This window comes from Myotis brandtii, unplaced genomic scaffold, assembly GCF_000412655.1.
Source record: "Myotis brandtii unplaced genomic scaffold, ASM41265v1 scaffold1510, whole genome shotgun sequence".
Classification (NCBI taxonomy): domain Eukaryota; kingdom Metazoa; phylum Chordata; class Mammalia; order Chiroptera; family Vespertilionidae; genus Myotis; species Myotis brandtii.
The window spans coordinates 207,877-209,497 of record NW_005355462.1 but is presented as its reverse complement, the minus strand read 5'-3'; the positions used below and the strand labels follow the sequence as shown (position 1 = coordinate 209,497).

Genomic DNA, 1,621 nt, shown 5'->3' with positions numbered 1-1,621 from the left:
TGGGGGGGGACCGGAAGGGAGGGGAGGGGAGCCGGCCTGGCCCCCAACACGGGAGGCGGCAGGGAGCGGTCTGGGAGGAGATGGGACAACAGCGAGGCTCACCTTGGGCACAAACAGCACCACCAGCGTGATGTAGGAGGAGAAGACGATGGCGAGAGAGGCGAAGGCGAAGGCTGCGTCCTGCTGGCTGGACAGGATCATGGTGACGGGCGCGGTGATGAGGCACAGGACCTGGGGGCGGGCGGGGCGTCTCAGGGAACGGCCCCAGCCAGGCTGCCCTTCCCCCAGGAGAGTCTGCGCTCAGGCTCCTGGTGGCCTTTCCATTGAAAAGGACTCGCACTCGCGCACACAAACTGCCCCAAAGCAGCCGCCTCCAGTCCCGTCCCGCAAGGCTGACCCCTGAGCTCAGACACCCCTGGGGTCCCCCAGAGCACACCTGCGGGAACCGGAACCTCGCCTCCGACTCCCCTGTGAGCCAGAGACCGGGCCTGGCTTCCGGCCCCTCCCCCACCGGCGGGGGCAGCCACACCCACCCCTCCGGCGGCTGTGCACACGGACACGGACACGGACACGCGGTGCAGTGTGCATGTCGGGTGCTCCACAGCCCCGAGGCGTCACAGCACCCGTCACTCCACCAGGGGTCCCCATCCTCCCAGGCCGCCCCCGGGCCCAGGCCAGGCGCCGGAGCTCACCGCCACATTGTAGATGGCCATGCCCACCGCCCGGTGGTCATTGATCTTCTCGGTGGACACACTCTTGGTCTCATAAGCAAGAAAGATACCCAACAGCAGCAGCAGCCCCTTGTAGCCATAGAAAATGCCTGCGACAGCGGCGGGGGGTCACAGGGCGGAAGCCTCGCGCCCCAGCTCCGAGCTCCCCGTGAACAGGGAGCCCCTCCCCGTCACCCTCACCTGCCCACCTTCCCGGCCTGGGCGCCAGGTCACAGGGGAAGGTGATGGTCATGACCCTTACCCTCCGGCTGGGAACCCAGCTTTGCATACTGAGGGGTCTGCCGTTTGTGGCCACAGAGGAGAGAGAGCTGAAGGCGGAGGGACTGAAGCCCGCGGGCAGCCGGTGACGGAAGACGAGAAGGAGCCCATCCCCAGGGCCCTCCCTCCCCGGGGCAGGGGCGCACAGCTCTGCCGCGTCCTTCCTCAGACCCTAAGCTCCTCCCAGCGACACCGCTGCCCCCTCTCAGGGCAGTCCAAGACAGAAGGTCATAAACTGGGCTGCCGTCCCTCCAAGCCCCGCCCACACCCCCACCTCCACACCCCACACCCCCCACACACCGAGCCACGTGTTCATCTTGCGGGAGCTGCAGTGCTCCAGCTGCGGCAGGATGGACACGTCGATGTCTTCCTTGGGCTCCTCCTTGGCGAAAGTCTAAAGGAGATGAGGCCGCAGGAAAACGGGTGTCATCCTATGTCCCCCAACTCTGCTGGTGCCTGACTCCCAGCTCTGCCCCGTTTCCTACGAGACCCCAGTGCTGAGGCCAAATCCCACTCTAGGCCTGGACAGGCCCCCCACACCTTAGGGATGGCTACCCTCCCCACGACCCGGGGAGCGCACAGCCCTGCTGGCGCCGCTGCCCCGCTCCAGAGGAGCCCTGGGCCTAGCAGCT

General features: G+C 67.1%; 1 protein-coding gene across 1 annotated transcript in view; it reads right to left on the bottom strand.

Moving 5' to 3' along the window:
- Window positions 1-1,621, bottom strand: part of GABBR1 (gamma-aminobutyric acid (GABA) B receptor, 1) — a gene marked incomplete at its 5' end in the record, with an annotated part of 25,568 nt that overhangs the window by 1,917 nt on the left and 22,030 nt on the right. Inside the window, 3 exons of the mRNA XM_014535820.1 lie at window positions 103-231; window positions 693-820; window positions 1,290-1,383. Of these exons, the coding sequence (XP_014391306.1) occupies window positions 103-231; window positions 693-820; window positions 1,290-1,383 (351 nt within the window). The remainder of the gene's footprint in view (window positions 1-102; window positions 232-692; window positions 821-1,289; window positions 1,384-1,621) is intronic.